Genomic DNA, 15,915 nt, shown 5'->3' with positions numbered 1-15,915 from the left:
AAAAAAAAAAAAAAAAAAATATTGAATATTGAATTCTCAATTGTGTTTACATCTCACAATTGTTTTTTTTTGTTTTTTTTCACCACATAATAAAAAAATGTAAAGGTAATTGTGACTTTTTATCTTACAGTGACAACTTTTCTGACTTTGAATTCTGACTTTAAATCTCACAATTCTGACTTTTTCTTATTGCGAGAAAAAAGTGTGCATAAATTACAGCAAATAAACTTTGATATATAAATAATTTGCTATATAAATGTATTATCCCTGGCTTTACACTAATGTGAATTATGGGGTAAAGCGTTTAAATTGTCATTAAAATGTTAGCAAAATTAGAAATAAATAGAAAAGTATATTAAAAATATTAATAAAACACAATAACTGATTGAAAATGTATTTATTTATTTATTTAGGGTGAAATGTGACCTGGACATGTTCTTGACAGGCTTTAAGAGATTTACTGTGAGATGCTTTCCTTTTGAGATTTTATGTGTAGATTTAATAATCTAACTGTTATCTAACTGAACCTTAACAAAACTTTATTTTTTGAATTACTAGAATTATTATTTAAAATTATTTAGAATTATTACAAGAACAATTGCACAAAGAAGTCGAACTCTGTGAAGAGGGCTCTCAAAAGCACAAAAGCCGCTCTCTTCACCTAAAGTAACCACAATAAAGATCAGATGTGGGACATCAGCCATACTATCAAGAGGCCATATGGTTTCAATCACTGCTGCTCACCATTGTATGTCACTGAGGTTTCATAATCACCCCTAGTATTCACACACGTGGTCCTGTTGGTTTTTTAAGCATAGATGGCTGTGATTCTGTCATCGGTGCACTGAAACTCACTGCATCTCCTTTCCAAGAAAACTCCTCCAGATTTCAGGAAGCCTGTGGATTGCTTTGTTTGGATGTACCGACAAATATTACAAACCATTCACAAGAAGGATAGAGGGAGTTTAGATTGTTTTATCAGCGCAAAAGGAGGGAAAGCGCCGTTACGCGTCGATTTGAGAGATTTATCCGACACTTTTGGAAGCAGCGCTCAGGACGCGCGTAATGGATCGATAGTACGAACTTCTGGGAGTGTAAAGAAGCTCCTCTAGACACCGCGAAAGCGCAGTTTTTGGTGGAATAAAGGCTCGTTACAGAGAATTCATCAGTTATATAGTGTTAGACACCGTTTCAGAACGACGTGCGCTGTGATGGATGGAGCAGTTCTCTTGATATCGATGCTGGTGTTGGTTTTCTCTGGAGATGTAAGGAGCGCGTCGTATCCTCAGCGGTATAACCTGTACGCAGGGACCCAGACTCAGACTCAGCCTTTAAACGGGGCGAGAGCAGCGAGCAGACACAGGTAATGACACTTTCATTTCATCCAATCAGTCTACACACTAATATTCTTAAAATGACGACAGAAAGAAATAGTGAGAAAGTCTGTATTGTGAAATACGACAGATGTGCCATGTCGCTATAAAGTACCATATTATTAGTTTGTGATACCATTACATTGGTTCCACTTAGATAGATAGATAGATAGATAGATAGATAGATAGATAGATGGATGGATGGATGGATGGATGGATGGATAAACAGATAGATAGAAAGATAAATAGGTAGATGGAGAGAGATGAATGGATGAATGGATGGATAAATAGATGGATGAATAAATTCATATACATTTGGCATAGTATGTGTGTACACATATGTATATATGTACACCATGATAAAAGTACCATGAAAGTACCTTGTTATTACCTTATGATAACATGATAGATAGATAGATAGATAGATAGATGAACATATGGATTGATGGATAAATATATACATATATATTAATAATTATTGTTTTTATTACCGTGATGTATATAAAAGTACCATATTATCACCTTATGATACTATTACCTTGGTTCCACGATAGATAGATAGATAGATAGATTGATTGATTGATTGATTGATTGATAGATAGATAGATAGATAGATGCTTTGAATTTGAACAATCAAATACTGTAAAATCCAGTTTAGTTAAATTTGATGAATTTTTCAGACAAATCAAACTTTGTTCTGCATCTGCATTACAAAGAGTCAGTAACAGTTGACAGAAAGACAAATAGACAGACAGAATACTTTATAAGTCCCGTCAGGGAAGTTACAGATGTTATGCATTTTTTCTGTTATCCATTTATTGAGGGAAACATAACCTGGGGGGGCTTTAAAAAGCAAATGTGTTTTTAAATGTGTGGCACAGATGACTACATGAAAGCAAAAACCTCCCTTTATCCAACAGTGAAACGACAGGAGGTGCATTGCTGTCCATCCGAACAGCTAATTATCGCTTACTGAATGCAAGGTTGTAGTTTTGTGGGACCCCTGGGATTTCCAAAGCCTTTCAGAACATGGTTATACGTGTCACCGCCTTGGTAGTAATTACACTAAAACCACCTTCCTTTACCTCCTTATCTGTCTATCTGTTGGTTCTTCAGTTCAATGCTCTCTCTCTCTCTCTCAGCCACACACACCCTCTCTGACATTGTTGTTTTGACTGTGATTGTTGGGGTGTGAATGGGAGAGGTTGTCCCAGCTCTGACGTGCAGACCAGGGCTTCCCCCTTCTTCTGACGCAATGCTCTCTTAAGGGTGGACAGACACGCAGACCAGATGCTAATGGTCAGAGTTTGGAGTCATGAATTATGTCCTGAAATCCATCTAAACAATGAGTAAATAAAGATTCGTAATAGAAATTGTTAATATACAGCCAATTGAGTCTGTATAAACAGGTTTGGATTTATGAATAGCTCTCAAATATAGTCTGTCAGAGTCGTGAGGAAGTGAAGGGTGATGATGTCTATGATGTGAGAACCCTCAGTGCCAGCGGTATGAAGTATGTAGTGAAGTATGTACTGCCGCTTGAGAAATCTGAGTCGAGTTACTGGGGATTAGCAGCCTGTTTGAACTTTGAGTTACAACAGATGTAAAAAGTATTCTGCGTCTTGTGTATTTATTTTATGGAAAGTGAAAGAGCAGAAGGGAGGGTGAAGAAGTGTGAGATTGAAATCAAGGGAAGAAGTTGTTCTTTTTCTTTTAATGTGGAGAACTCATCTTCAGTCTTGTGGCTTTTTCTCCTCTGGTCTTCTAAATGAACGGATTGATAGATTGTCACTCGTGTTACATGCATCAAATGTGCATTTCCAGGGAAAACCGCAACCCTAATCAAATCTATTAAGGAATGTATGCCTCAAATTTAGCAGAAATGTTATGCTAAAAGATTCTGAAAGATGAACTTTGCGAGAACTGGATCTGCAGCTGCCAAATATGCGAGCACCTAAATCACCTCTTTCCTCTAAATTGTAGGCATTTGGTAAGGAACGCTGCCAGGTTTTTGCGTGTTGGAATACATCTCCTAATATGATTTCTTTGCAGTGTGTTTATTTACAACGTCTAGCACTTTAAGAGGAAACAGCATCTTTGAAAAATTAGCAAAATATGTGGTGTTAGTGATTGCCATAAGAAAATGAAACGGAAATGCTGGTTCATATTCGGAAAATATGGTATGCCGGTATAAATTAGTACATCAAATTTGATTGAAACTATGGATTAGCTCAACTCTTCAGTTGGAGTTTTGGTCTGGATCTGAGCCTTGAGGGGTCTTGTTTTGGTCCGGTTCTTGGAGGGTGTGGTCTTGACTCCAACTAAGGTTTTTAGATGAGCTTGTAGTTATTTTTATCAATCATTGATTTATGTAGTGAAGTGTTTTATCAATTTTCAAATTGAAAATTTGCTCAGCCTCAGGCCATCCAAGATTAGATTTGGTTCTTCTTCAGAAAAGAATTTGGAGAAATTTACCATTGCATCACTTGCTTATCAATGGATCCTCTGCAGTGAATGGGTGCCGTCAGAATGAGAGTCCAAACAACTGATAAAAACATACAATAATTCAATAATTAATAAGTAATCCACATGATTCTAGTCCATCAATTAACATCTTGTGAAGTGAAAAGCTGCATAATGAATAAATCCATCACTAAGACGTTTTTTTACTTCCAGTCGTTGCTTCTATCTAAAATACCAGTCCTGTATCCATAATGTTGCTTTCTCCAGTTGTCCCGTCTGAATCAGGAGAGAAATGTGCACAGATCAAGCACTGTTTACAAGCGAAAACATTCCTAACCAAATATATTGGTACATTTTGATGTGAGAGGGCAACAGGGGATGGACTTTTTCACTGGAGGAAGCGTTATTATGGATTAAGCGACTGTTTAAAGTTAATAAAAGCCTTAATTATGGATTTGTTTTGTAGAAACATGCAGCTTTTCACTTCACAAGATGTTAATTGATGTACTGGAGTGGTGTGGATTATTGTGATGTTTTTATCAGCTGTTTGGACTCTCATTCTGACGGCACCCATTCACTGCAGAGGATCCATTGGTGAGCAAGTGATGGAATGCTCAATTTCTCCAAATCTGTTCTGAAGAAGAAACAAATTCATTTACATCTTGGATGGCAAATGGGTGAACTTTTTCTTTAAGTAAACTATTATTGAATAAACCATCTTTTTAAGATATATACATCATGTGTAATAAATAATGTATGTGTGTGTCTTATAACCATAGGGAGAGACATTGAAATGGTTTGGTTTGGGTTGTGCTGTGGTGTGGTGTGGTGTCACAGCATTTTAGAAATGAACTCTGCTGATTTGCGCACGCAGCCATAAAACTGAGCCCTTTTCTGCCAAACCAGAAGTCAAAAGTCCACGCCTGAATGTTGTGTCCACTGCTATTCAGGAAATCATGCTGGACACGCTTTGGTGAATGCCCTGAAGACTGGATGCCTACGTTCATGTTTGCCATCTTTCATATATTTCTTTAAAACATTTATGCTGACAGACAAACAGACAGTGCTGGCATGCAGCTCTCCAGAGGGTGACAATTAATCTGGATGGTGTCAGAATAATAAAAAATGGCATAGTCTTGGATTGGCTCCATTATATGTGACCTATTAGGAATAGTTTACCTCTACTGAGGGTAAGGTCCAGTGAATGGTAAAACTCCTCAGATTTCCGCAAAATTGGACCAGCCATCATTCATAAATTTCTACATCAACTGCAGGTTCATTCACAGTACCAAACTTTTAAAACTGCATTTATGAATCGCAAGGTGAATCTCACGATCAGAAGGAAAAGAAAAGAGGAAAATGGCATAAAGAAAAATTTAATCTATTATAGTTGTTGTATTATATTATATTATATTATATTATATTATATTATAGCATTGCATTGCATTGCATTAATGGGTATTTGAGAAAGGAAGTAACTATAATGAAAACAGTATATATTTTTAAAATTATAAAAATTTAATCTATTATAGTTGTTGTATTATATTATATTATATTATATTATATTATATTATAGCATTGCATTGCATTGCATTAATGGGTATTTGAGAAAGGAAGTAACTATAATGAAAACAGTATATATTTTTAAAATTATAAAAATTTAATCTATTATAGTTGTTGTATTATATTATATTATATTATATTATATTATAACATTGCATTGCATTAATGGGTATTTGAGAAAGGAAGTAACTATAATGAAAACAGTATATAGGCCTAATAGAAAAAGTAAAAATGTAAAATTAAGTCTATTGTAGTTATTTTATTTTATTTTAGCATTGCATTGCATTAATTAGAATTCGAGGGAGGGAATGTGCTTAACTATCTATAAATGTCATAATTCAAAATAAATAAATAATAATAAGTCTATTGTAGTTTTATTTTATTTATTTTATTGTAATGAAAATGTAATAATGAAAAAAGTCAATAGGGAAGAAAAGGGGAAAATGGCATAAAAAATTAAGTCTATTGTAGTTTAAGTCTATTTATTTTATTTTATTTCATTTTATTTTCTAAACATGTTTTGTTTTTATGCTAAATGTAATTTCTTAACACTGGACATTTTTCATGAGATTCACCAAAAAAAAAAAAAAAGAAACTGTGCCCACTCACTCCTTGAAGTTGCAAGAAGCCGGCCAATTAGATTGCGATTAGTACTGCTGATATTTGACCATGCAATCTACATCAGACAGTTTGTGGGCATCTCGTCTAATGATGATACTGTGGTTGAGGTTTGCAGTTATCAGTTTGTTTACCAGGCAGAACACCTCTGTAGAGGGACAGTGTTCAAAGCTCTGTTAGTATCACTATGCCCAAAGGCCTGATAAGATACTGACAGAAGAGCTCTCTTAACTGTTTAACGGAAAAGTGGTTTTCGTTTGATCTATTTTTGCAAAATAACAGACTAAAGGGGGCTGTAAATGAAAGATTGTTTATTAGTCTTTTTATGAGTTTAAATGAACATTTGGGCTTCATTTGTAAGATCTAATCTTTGCCACCCATCTACTTTTCTTGTAACGCAACTGCCTTTGAATGGGTTTGTCAAAATTCTTAGTCAAAATTCAAACCCATTCAATACCTCTTTGTTGTCTGTAAATCACATTCATGGATCCTTGCTAAAGTGTCCATTTGTCCCTTTTTATTCTGTCATGTCTTATTTTATGCAGTTCCGTCCTTAGTATTTAGTAGCTGTTTCTTTTTGCCTCTTGTCCTGGTATGTCAAGAGGGTTTAAGCAAAGTCCTCTGTGAATGGAAAGTTCCTGACCCTTGACCTGGGCTTTTTGAAGATGTGGCAGTGGTTGTGAAGCCAAGAGCTGCCTGTGGTGCTGCATGTCAGTCTCAGACTCATCCAGACCACCCCACACCACCACACGCGGACAGGAAGCCCTCCCTCAAACAGCGGCCTCCTATAGGAACTTCCTGTAGTGGATAATCAGGACTCTGGCCTCATTCAGAAAAAAAACCAGAACACCTCTGATATGCAAAGTGCTTCCTGTGAACAAGTTTGTGTTTGACAAGGGAAGCAGTTAGTGAATGTTAATGGATGTTTAGACATGCCAAAATGTATGTTATGAATGATCGCTTCTGGACGACAAGCTTGAATGGGATTGTAGCATATCCTTTGAGTGGTTAGGTTTAAAGCAACGATTCCAGTTCAGTTCTCTTTATTAATTTATTTTGACTACTATGTCCCAGCTAACAAAAATATGTCCTAATAATGTGTTACTAACATTCCCATAAAGTTATGAAAACATTATGTAGTTCATTAACATTCCGTTTAACCGTATAGGTACAGAGTTCAGCAACGGTCCCTTAGACTGTGACAGGACGGGCTGAAAGTGTATTGCTGGGCGACACCACCATACCAGGAGCCGAAGCGAGCGCCGCCACCTCGGGAGGTTCTGCAGCCTCAGCTGCCACCTCTGGAGGACCTGGAGAGAGCACCACCATCTCAGGAGGTTCTGTGGTAGTGTACGCAGCCCAAACACACCAAATGTAAGGTAGCTATCACTGCTGGCGATAAGCGCATACAATACTCGGCAGTGAATGGTTGTTTGAGTGAGTGTTATATAGTGAATGTGTGATTGATGACAGCTGTGTGCAATCAGTGCAATGGATGGTGGGATATGTAGTCCGGGATGACATGCAACAGTTTGTGTAGTGCGAGAGTCAATGTAATGGAAGGGTGACCTCTGGTGGTGATTGAACGGAAGTCCATGGACAGGATTCGTGACACATTACTTCTGAATATTATCTGAACAGCCAAAATGTCCAGTTTAAAAAAAAAAAAGTTAACTTTTTTTATTGGTTATCCCAACATTGCAGGACACATTAAGGGAATGTACCACTTAATCATTTTGCAAACATTATGGGAATGTTTTGAAAAAAGTAGTAATGTTTAATAAAAAATTTGGTTAATATCCAACTTTGAATGAAAATTCTATTAATGTTACTGAAAGAACGTTTGTTCATAGCTTTGAGAGAACCTTGCCAGAACGTTCTCCAGTGTTCTGAGAATGTTCCCTGTTAGCTGGAATGATGAAGCAATACTTGTACAAATGAATGTCTAAACATTATTTTATGGTTTATAGCTGGAATTGTGATTACAGCAGCTTAACAGAAGCAATATCAGACACACAGTCTATTGTAATAGGAAAGCTATATTTATCAGATAAAATAGATTTATACACTTTTGAAGAAAAAAGGGCTTCATGATATTAGGGTGTTATGAATAGTCAGTTATTGCTATACAAAAATGAATACTTTTATTTAGCTAGGATGCATTAAATTGATTAGAAGTGACAGTAAATAAATGTTATTTCAAATATTTCTAAAAATATATCATGGTTTCTACAAAAATAAGCAGCACATTAATGATTTTTTTAAGGATCATGTGACACTGAAGACTGGAGTAATGGCTGCTGAATATTCAGCTTTGCCATCACATGAATAAATAATGTTTTGAATTATATATTTTTTAAAAACATTATTTTGTGTAATAATAGTGTAATAAACGTGTAATAATATTTCTCAATAGTACTGTATTTTTTATCAAATAAATGCAGCCTTGTTGCGCAAGAGAGATTTTATTTCAAAAACACACAAAAAAACTCAAGAAGTGATTTTCTGCAGTGTTTTTTCAAATAATTAACCAAAACGGGTCATTAATTTCACTGTTGAGCACTGTAAATTCCAATAGCAAATTGGATTTATCTGATATCATGTACTTTCTGAGCAGATAATTGTTTTTATCCTCATATCCCCATATCCTCAGTGGAATTCATTTATATGTGAACATCTGACTGCAGAGTCAGTTATGACAAGGAAGAATGAGAGGTCAAACCTGCTGTTTGAAAACTTTGACTACAGATAGAGCTTAAATGTGATGTGTGTCAGTGTTGAAGTTAGCTTAGCTAACCCTGAAAAGTGAACACATCTCAAAGGTTTCAGAGCCCAGAGGACAGATTAAATCCAAAAAGGGCATGAATGTCTAAATGTCTTTAGAAGAGGCTTCTCTCCTGGCTTGTGTAAGCCACATCTGTGGTACGTCTGCTCATAAGGCATGTTCCTTCTCCTTTTGCTTTAGTGGAGTTCCAAGCTGAGACGCCACAGATGTGCCGCTGCGGTCAAACCCCTGCAGAAACCGCTTTCCTGTAACGGGAGCGAGTTACAGTACAACCACAGGGAAACATTTTTCCCACGAGCTTGCCCTTCCAGCATCAAATATGTGGCTCGTTTGGTAAAAGAGTGACCTGACATTTGCTGGTGCATTACTTATAAGGGTAATCACAACAGTGCGGCTTATCTGGAAATCAGTATGAGAAATAAAATTGGATGTGAACACCAAGAATATCTAAATATTGTCCTGAGCAGATAAGAGTGGGGTTAATAGGACATCTGTTAGTGGTGGTGTTGGATGTTGTGGAGGCTGAAGTTTCGTTGCTTATTCTGGCACAATGTGTGACTTTTCCTACCTCTGCTTTATTTAAGGAGGTCATGAAAAAAGCATTTAGCTTCAGATATTTAATACATTCTGGAAGATTTGAGTCGCAAAAGGAACCTGTAGACATCAGTCTTCTTTGTGCACTCCAGATCAAATAAAGCTTGACCTTTCCTTTCCCTCCTATTGCACATGATTATGGCTATTATAGCTGATTATAAAAGTTTTTTTTTGTAACTTCTCATGATTTATTTTATCCCAGCTTAATATGCAGAGACAGCTAAGCCATTTAAGGGGCATTTCCCCAAAAAGTGGCTTTGTCATTTGACCTACAAGATGCATCAGTGTTTTGCTCTATTTGTGAAGATAACGTGTCCTTACAGGACAGTATATTTAACACTTATCTGAATACATGGCTTTTATTTGATTTTACTTTATTATTTTGATGTGAACGCTATTGTTCTAAAGTTTGGGGTCAGTAAGATTTTTTTTTTTTTTTTCATTTTGAAAGAAATTAATATTTTTATTCAGAAAGGACATCAAAGTGACAATTATAATGTTACAAAATATATATTTCAAATAAATGCTGTTCTTTTGAACTCTCTATTCATCAAAGAATTCTGAAAAAAAAATGATTAGAGTTTCCACTAAATATTAAGCAACCATTTAAACATAATATTAAAATAAATATTTAAATAGTTTAATCTATTTTATATATATAATATTAAATTACAAAGCATTATATGTAATAATATTTTAAAATATTACAGTTTTGGCTGTATTTTTGATCAAATAAATGATCTTCTATAAAAATAAATAATATGAATTAATAAATAATATTATTAATAATAATAATATAATTATTATTAATAATACTTATTATTATTATACTACTACTACTAATAATAATAATAATAATAATAAATATTAATATTATTATTAAGCTCTCTCAGTTCAAGGCTCTACCTTGAGGCTCTACCTCAAATATGATTAGAGTATGTTTTTTCAAGTGAATATTATGAATATTTGCACTTTCAAGAAAGTATAAAAAAAACATTTTTAGTTTTTAATGTTGCATAAGCATACAGAGTGTTTGCTAACAGATGAGTGAGTTTCTGTACAGGCAGCAGTGTAATCTTAAATGGCTGTGCTGGAAAGAAATGCCTCACCGTTTGCAAAAACAGCCGTAATGAGGGCTGTTTCCACATGATACGGCATGATTGCATTTTGGTGGTGTTTGTAAATGGAGCTGGAAACCATTGGCAACAACAACACGGTACAATTCATGTAGTGCCTAACAATATCAGTATTGTGCCTGTGGGTCAGTTTTGATATTGTATCTCTGTATCAGTGTTTTAGTGTGGACACAGTTGGGGTGGAACTGGGAGTGGACATGCGTTCCGGCTGGTGCCTTCTCGGATAGTCAGACGAGCATGTGTCCCCTCCCGGGGAGAGACAAATAAGCAAGGCTGTAAAAACAGGCTGCCCGTGCAGCCACAGCTGCTCTGACCACTTCCTGTTGCAGAGGTCAAAGGTCACGGTGTGCGGTGCACTGCCCGGGCAGCATGCAGGGTCGCTCAGAGGGGAAGATGTGTGGGTAGAGACAGCAAAGATGGAAGAACTGAAGAAAAAGCAAAGCGCATGATGATTGAGCCTTTGTGTTCGGCGCTGGAGTGCAGGAAGTGAAAATTGCCAGGCTATTAAGTAAAACAAGAGGGAGTTTTATGTCATTGTGTGTTTTTACGGAGTTCGATATCAAAAGAATTCCTTCACTGAGAATCATTATCTCTTGATCTCTCTCGCTTTCGGTCATCTCTCTGTCACACATTCACTCTTTCTTTATTTGTGTAACTTGATAGTGTGTTTCATTATGCATTCAATCTCAAGTATGCAGAGGCACGATATTGATGGATGAATAATTATGTTGTATAATCTCCAAAACCACAATTACCATTTCTGTGCCTTCTTAAAGTACATAGTAGGTTACCTACAAATAAAAATGGTCATCATTTACTCACCCTCATGTTGTTCCAAACTCTAATGACAGTTCATAGTGTCTGTTGAGCTCCAAAAAGGACAAAAACAAAACAGGGTTACACTTTATTTCGATAGTCCACTTTAGACATTCTACTAACTATAAGTAACTTTGTAACTACGTCAACTACATGTCAACTAATTCTCATTAATTTGCAACTACATGTCTACTAATTCTCAGAGTAGACTGTTAGGGTAGGTTTAGGGTTAATAGAATGTTGACAAAGAAAGTGTTAGAAGATATTAAGCAGACAGTCTACTAATACTCTACTAACTGCTAGTTGACATGTAGTTGCAAAGTTACTTACTGTTAATAGAATGTCTAAAGTGGACTATCGAAATAAAGTGTTACCCAAAACAGTATAAAAGTAGTTTATATTAAGTCTTCTGAAGTCATATGATAGCTTTGAGTGAAAAACAGACTGAAATATAAATAGTTTTTACAAAAAAATCTTCCCATCTGAATACAAACATTACAGAGCTACAGTGGAAGGGAAGATTGTCTGTGAAAAAAAGTGACCGAGGCAGCATTTCTGCAAAATGGTTTTACATTGCTTCTTGTACATTTTGCGACACTTTCAAAGTGAAATGTCCAGTGAGTGGCACTAAAAGTGTGTTAAGTTTTATCCAGAATGGGTGAACAGCAATCTTGCAACGTTTTATTACGTTAGTTGTTGAAATTAAATGTCCAGGGAGTGCCAATAAAAGGTTAATGTTCTATCGAGTTTGAAAATAACATACTGCCTACAATAAATCTAACCGAGCGTTAACAACAGTAAATATGGGGATGAAAAACACATTTGCTTAAGCAAACTTTATTGTAGCTTGCTTTTTCAAGTCTTTGAGCTCTTTCATCATGACTTGTATTTCACAGATGCTCAAGTGCTCCACATCACAAGTGCAATGCTGTACCAGGTGCGCTAATGAGCAAGTTTACTATGTGAGAACAAACCACACATATCAGAATCAGAAGAGCTTTATTACCAAGTATGTTTACACACACAAGGAATTTGACTTGACGACAGGAACTTCCAGTGTAGAAGAAAGTACAAACATAGTGCAGACATACATGATAGTGCAGACATACATAGGAATAACACAGTAGGGATGTAATATTTAAACACTAATATAATAAAAATAAAAAAAATAAAATTATGTACTATATACAGAAATAGATTTAATAGATTTAAAAATTTAATTGTTTAGGTAAATGTACAGATATGTTTATTAGTGTGCAGATATGTTATTTACAAAGTGTGCAGTTTAATATAAATATAACTATGTTAGTTGTGATGGATGATGTATAATTATGAAAGATTAATTGTTCAGGCTGAATATAGCCTGTGGGAAAAAACTGTTCTTGTGCCTGGCTGTTCTGGTGGTCAGTACTCTGTAGCGCCGGCCAGAAGGCAACAGTTCGAAGAGAGAGTGGGCTGGGTGTGAGGTGTTCAAGGTGATTTTCTTAGCCCTTTTCCTCACTCTGGAGATGTAAAGATCTTGGAGGCTGGGCAGAGGGGCACCAATAATCCTCTCAGCAGTCCGTTGTAGTCTCTTGATGTCTGATTTTGTAGCTGAACCAAACCAGAGTTATGGATGAACACAGGACAGACTCAATGATCATATGGAGCTGATTATGTGATGCAAACGACAAAATGTATTAGTTTACAAATCATGCACTGTGGTAAAAATATCTGCATTTATAATTTGTGTGAAAATGAATAAAAGTTGTTAGTGTTTTACTGCCACTAGTGGTAATTTCAGTGGATACTGCAGTGAAATGTATGTATAGGTATGTTTTTGGAATTTTGCAAAAATGTTGGTACAGTAGAGGCATGTTTTTTTTCCAATGAGCCTGGGTTGGAAAAACTGCTTCTGTGAGGTCTGATTCTCACACAAAGCCTGTAAGTGGTGAAGAAGACATGAAATATAGCACATAAGTTAGTTGAAAAAGTCCTATTTTAGACTGTTACTAGAGGCTGTAGTTGTTGTGACTTTTCCATGAAGCCAAAAGGTGGTTTGGTGGAGAGATTCCAAGCATGTGAGGACAATCAGAAGCTGAAGTCATTTCTGAAAACATGAGGCAGCTAGTTTTGCATGATGTCACCTACTGAATCTCTCACACCATAAGAATAAGAACCGTCCATCCTCTGTTAGTAGCCTTTACATGTGGTAATCATTGACGTTTTGCTCTATGTCTCTGTGTAAACACATCAGTATTAATCAGTAGACTGGGTGGGAGAAGAGGCCTCATGGTTTCTAAATGGGTGGGGGACATCGTCTTGGCACTAGCTGCAGTATTACAGTTCACATAAGAACCCTTAAGACCCTGAATTGAGGAATATCTGAGGTGACATGAATATATAAGAGTTTCCATGAAACAGGCCAAAACTGAAGGTGATCATATACAGCAGCACTCATACAGAGTTTGGAAAGTTATTATTGCACACTAGTTTGTAATACCATTTAAAAGTTTGGGGTCAGCTGGTGTTTTTTTTCTTTCTATTTCAAATAAATGCTGTTCTTTTGAAGCTTCTATTCATCAAAGAATCCTGAAAAAAATTATAGCACGGTTTCCACAAAAATATTAGGCAGCACAACTGTTTACAACATTACAGTTTATATAATACAATATTAATAATCAAAAGAAATGTTTCTTGACCAGCAAATCAGCATATTAGAATGATTTTTGAAGGATCATGTGACACTGAAGACATCACAGGAATAAATTACATTTTTAAATACATAAAGAAAACACTTTTTATTTGTATACATATTTCACAATATTACTGTTTTACTGTATTTTTAATCAAATACATGAAAATAAATTTGATCAGCCTTGGTAGATATCAGTTACCTTTTTCACAGGCGGTTTAACAGATTGAATATCATGATTTATGAACAAACTTCAATGACAAAGGCATGAAGAAGATATCCATCCGTGTGCATAATGTAAGATCCATATGATTATTAACATATGGGGATACTGTAGCTAGGTTTTGTTATAGTTAAATACATTTTAAATGAGTTAAATTAGTTTCTTCCTCATTAAATGGCTCCCTAGATATTTGACCATTTCTGCAGTCCGTTCTGCTCTCTTGTTTTAGGTTTACTGGAGAAAGTCCAGGAAGTGATATCATAGGATTCTGGAGCCTGTTACACATGTGTATATTCATGTACTCAATAATTTCAGACACATTTATCAACACATGAGTGCCGTAGGACATGGCTGAACGTGCAGTTGGACAAGTTTTTATGTCCATATAGTGAATCTCTTGGGAGGTTCAACGATTGTGTGTAGGAAGGCTGATATTCTTTGAACGTTTCTCCATAACGCTACATTCATCTGATATAATTTCTGTCCTGGGAGAAGCAATTACAGCCTTTATTGAGGGAATGATCGGAAAAGACTGTTTTCAGCAGTGCTGAGGAACAAAGAGATGATTGTATCTTTACACCAGATACCCTACATTGGGTCACTTTTCTGACAGATAATTAGAGAATAGTGTGTGTGTGTGTGTGTGTGTGTCAGAGAGGTAGGGACAGAAACAGAGAGACAGTGACTTCCAAATATAATTTATACACCCTTGAATGGCTCTGAAGATAGTAATAAGGTCTCAAAGGTTTCAGAAGGTTTTAGTGATAATTTATAAGGTCTTTTGCATTGACTTTTATGCATTTGGCAGATAAAAAGATTCAAAGATTCAAAGTGGCATACATTGCATTTAAGGTACTGTATACATTTTACCAGTTCATGTATTGCCTGAGAATCAAACCCATGACCTTGATGTTGCTAGCACCATGCCGTACTGTTTGAGCTACAGCATTCCTGCAATACTCAAAAAACTTAACAGAAAACAGTGTAAGATTACAGATTATTGGTACTTAAGGGAGTCATTTTGCCATTCATGACCATGTGATGCGAATTTATTCATTTAAAAACTTACGTTGTCCTTCTTTTTTATGCTTTTTATGCAAACATCACACAGTAACCAATTTGAATAACATTTCTAACATTGCTTATCATCATGTGCACACATTCTAACATCTCAGAAAATGTTTTAAGATGCTTTAAACTGCAGAGTGGGTTCATTATTTAGCTTTATCTTCTTCAATACTTCTTCTAAGTCTTATATTTCAACACTTTTGAGTGTTTTTACTGCTGCAGTGAGTTTTTGGATCTAAGAAGGTGCACAGGGTAATATTACTTTCTTACTCTGAGATGTGCTTCTGTTTTAGCATATTTCATTTTTTTTGTCATGTTTTTAATCTTAGGTGATTATGCAGATGATTTATTAAAGGCCCAATATGTAAGATTTTTTTTAATTAAAATATCCAAAAACCACTAGAGCAGTGTTATATATTTTGCTGACTTGTGTACTTACATTATCCCAAATGTTTCGAAGAATGTTTAAATTCAGAGAAATAAGCAATTTTAACTAGTGACACAGACGTGTCTATAGTGTCGCCTGCCAATGACGTCATAACCCCTCAATTTCCGGTTTTGTTTTGTAGAAAACATGGAAAAACCAAAGACGCTTTAATATG

General features: G+C 35.5%; 1 protein-coding gene across 1 annotated transcript in view; it reads left to right on the top strand.

Annotated features, from left to right (window-relative positions):
- Positions 1–862: 862 nt before the first annotated feature.
- Positions 863–15,915, top strand: part of LOC107729260 (EMILIN-1-like) — a 36,154-nt gene continuing 21,101 nt past the window's right edge. The window contains exon 1 of the mRNA XM_016539705.1: positions 863–1,363. Within this exon, the coding sequence (XP_016395191.1) occupies positions 1,212–1,363 (152 nt within the window). The 5' untranslated portion in view covers positions 863–1,211. The remainder of the gene's footprint in view (positions 1,364–15,915) is intronic.

This window comes from Sinocyclocheilus rhinocerous, unplaced genomic scaffold, assembly GCF_001515625.1.
Source record: "Sinocyclocheilus rhinocerous isolate Xijiao unplaced genomic scaffold, SAMN03320098_v1.1 scaffold1268, whole genome shotgun sequence".
Taxonomy (NCBI): Eukaryota; Metazoa; Chordata; class Actinopteri; order Cypriniformes; family Cyprinidae; genus Sinocyclocheilus; species Sinocyclocheilus rhinocerous.
This window is presented reverse-complemented; position numbering and strand designations above follow the sequence as displayed.